This window comes from Morchella importuna (genome assembly GCF_003444635.1).
Source record: "Morchella importuna strain M04M26 chromosome Unknown Morimp01GS012, whole genome shotgun sequence".
Taxonomy (NCBI): domain Eukaryota; kingdom Fungi; phylum Ascomycota; class Pezizomycetes; order Pezizales; family Morchellaceae; genus Morchella; species Morchella importuna.
In genome coordinates this window covers 630,070-633,006 of record NW_025763409.1, presented here as the reverse complement: position 1 = coordinate 633,006, position 2,937 = coordinate 630,070, and the positions used below count along the sequence as shown (strand labels likewise).

The 2,937-nt window shown below is 45.9% G+C and overlaps 1 protein-coding gene across 1 annotated transcript; it reads right to left on the bottom strand.

The window, feature by feature from the left end:
* Window positions 1-227: 227 nt before the first annotated feature.
* On the bottom strand, window positions 228-761 carry LAJ45_04832 (uncharacterized protein; the record flags this gene model as incomplete). Its single annotated transcript, XM_046114408.1, has 2 exons — window positions 228-434; window positions 519-761. The coding sequence occupies 2 exons, from the start codon at window positions 759-761 to the stop codon at window positions 228-230; spliced, it is 450 nt and encodes a 149-aa protein (XP_045972434.1).
* Window positions 762-2,937: the final 2,176 nt, after the last annotated feature.

The following is a 2,937-nucleotide window of genomic DNA, read 5'->3' as shown; positions in this document are numbered from 1 at the left end:
ACCAATAGTTTCATTTATTTTCGATTCGTTACAAACACAAGAAGATACCCCAGCCGTGAGATACAGGCACAAAAAAAGCAAAATACCAAGACAAAGGAACGTACAGGGGTCGAAACGAAACCTCTTTCAATAATAACCGCTGGGTGATCAAGAAAATACCACTCTACATATGCTAATCTACCTTATTCGTTGCCGGACCTTGTCTTACACTCCAGCTTTTGAATTCGTTATTGCGGATCATGTACCTCCTCCGGATCTGTCGAGTCCGCCCTATCTACCGCAGCCACAGTCGCCAACACCGCCATATCCGTGGTCTCCACCGATGCTGCTGTTGTACTCGTCGTACTCGAGAATGAGGCAGTACTCGCACTCAGCGGCACTCCATTAATCAGTTCCGCCGCACTTTGTTCCGGCCGGCTCGGGGGTTCCAAAGCCTTTGTAGAAACGGGATGTTATAACATTACCTTACAGATAGACAAACAAACAAAGAAGCCGGCAAAAAAAAAAAAAGGACTCACGATCGCCTCACTGTGCTGCCTTCGGCACAGGAGAAGGCTCTGCACATTGACCCAGAGGTTGAGGATGGCGATTATAATGCCCAGGATAGTCATAGCGATCCCAAAGAATAGTATCACTGCTGCGGTAGGAGGATTGCAGCTAGTGCTGGTCGTTGTGGGGTTTGAGTCTACAGAGACGTTTGTTTGAGTTGTGAAGGACACCTCTCGCGGCACGAGATTTTGGACATATGGTAAGACTGGCATGGTATTGTGGGAGAATTCAGGTAGGAGGTGATAGATAATGTGGTTGGTGTTTTTCACAAAAACAAAAAGAGTGTAGGGATGAGTTTATATATGAAAACTGCTTACAGCACGTAAATCGCTCTAGAGGCAATCACGTAAGGCGGTGAGTCCCATGCTTCTTTAATCGATCCTACACAGCTTCTTTGTAGGCGATGCGAGATGTCTATTTTGCCTCGTAGATGATCAAAATCTAGAATTAAGGGAATCGTTGGATCTTTGTACCAAGGTTTCTGTCAGGCCTTTTACAAAAAAAGCCCGCAACCCCCAATGTGGCATATAGAAATCGAACCAACGTCTGGCTGACGATGAACCGCCATACTTTCTTACAGCCCAGTGCTCCAGACCAGCGGTCGACTCTCCGCACTCATACGTGGACGTTTTAACCTCATTATGGCGAGTCCTCAAATTGCACTTCCGCTACTTATGCTGTCGGTGTGGATCAATATTTGCCCCGCTGTACGCCCACAGGCGTTATAGTACACAGAATTAAGACTTCCAATGCGCGCCATGATCGATATCCGCTCGTTCCAGGAGGCGGTAGAGTTTCTTTTTTTATCGCGAGCCATACCCCCCGGGGTCACGGGTGTGGGATACGCCTACAATCAATGATAACTTGAGCATGGGGTAAGTCTTAAGTCAAAGTGCCGACCCCCAACAAACCAAGAACAACTCACCAACCGAATGGGGAAGGAGCAGATCTGTCAGGAGTCATCAGGAACAGGCCTTGTTTTGTTCCAATGATTACGAAGATCGTGACGTTGAAGCGATATTAGCGCCATAGCGCCAAGTTGAAGTGTCAGATCGTGATACTTGCCAAGAGGGAGATATAGGCAGGCATACCCGGCTCTGGGGAAAATTTTGAAAAGCATATGTCGATGATTCGCGACGACCCCAGAATTCTCTATCTTCATGGGTGCAGATGTCCCATCTTCCTGGATCGCGGCTTCTCCTGTACTCTACTTAGACACGGTACTCCAATCTTCCAGCACGCTACATCCTATTCAAAATGCAATTGCATGATCATTACCCCGATGGCGGAGTAAATGCATATCGCTCGAGCTGCAGCCAACAGGGCAGCCCGACATAAAGGATATCTAGCCTCATTTACTCATAAGCCACGGCCGGACAACAGAGGGATATTGAAAACCATCTACAGGAAAGCTTGTCAATATAGTAATGACCCCCACACTTCCCTCTATTGGCCTTCTCGTCTTTATATGCTGGTATTGGCTGATATATCCGAATTTCATATCCCTTACTAGCTAAGCCTGCTCGTCGGGCAATGTACCCACGAATAGGATCGTAAAATCGGATCATTACGGGGTAAAAACAAAAACAAAAACAAAGAAATACCAGCATCCGAAAGTAGGCTACCGGCCGCGGAGAACGCTTGTTGTCTGGGTCCAAGTATGGTGCGCCCAGTCATAAATGTAGTCAAAAATTAGGGCAAGGTTGAGGTTGAATAACTTTTTAACCAGGACAGATATCAAAAATCGGGTTGGTAAATTTGAAGTACTAGTAATGAAGAATAATTTTACCAACCCGATTTTTGATATCTGTCCTGATTAAAAAGTTATTCAAGCTTGAAATTCGGTATTTTAGTATGTAAAAAGCGCCAAGACTGAGCAAAGTGGAACAGTATTATACCCATTTATACCCTTAAAGAAGCAAACCCGATCAGGCCATGGCAGTGATGCAGCAGAAGGCCCTCTCTTATTGGCCCATGAGGCCATATTGCAGCCACAATTGTTCCACTTCTGTATCTTCTGTACGCCACCCCATCACCTTTATGAGTGTGCGCACCATATGTTGAGAGAAAACGTAGTCTTTTTTTTTCCTTTTTGCCAGCCTTGCTTTGATGCCCTGCATAGCAACCGCTGCAGACGAAAGTACATACCTAACCCATGAACGTACAAGTTGTCTAGTGCTCAAACTGCAAGTTGGGTCAGCAAGCAGTACCCTCCCAACATAGAGCACCTACTCGTATTTTCTTGACCTTTGTGGACGCGACTAATATTGCATACCATACAAAAAGCCAAGCTCATGGTTTTTGGTATATGCAATATATATAGTGACCCAGTTCAAAAGCGCCAGGAAGATACGAGTACAGTATCATACCCACTAACGTACCCACGGC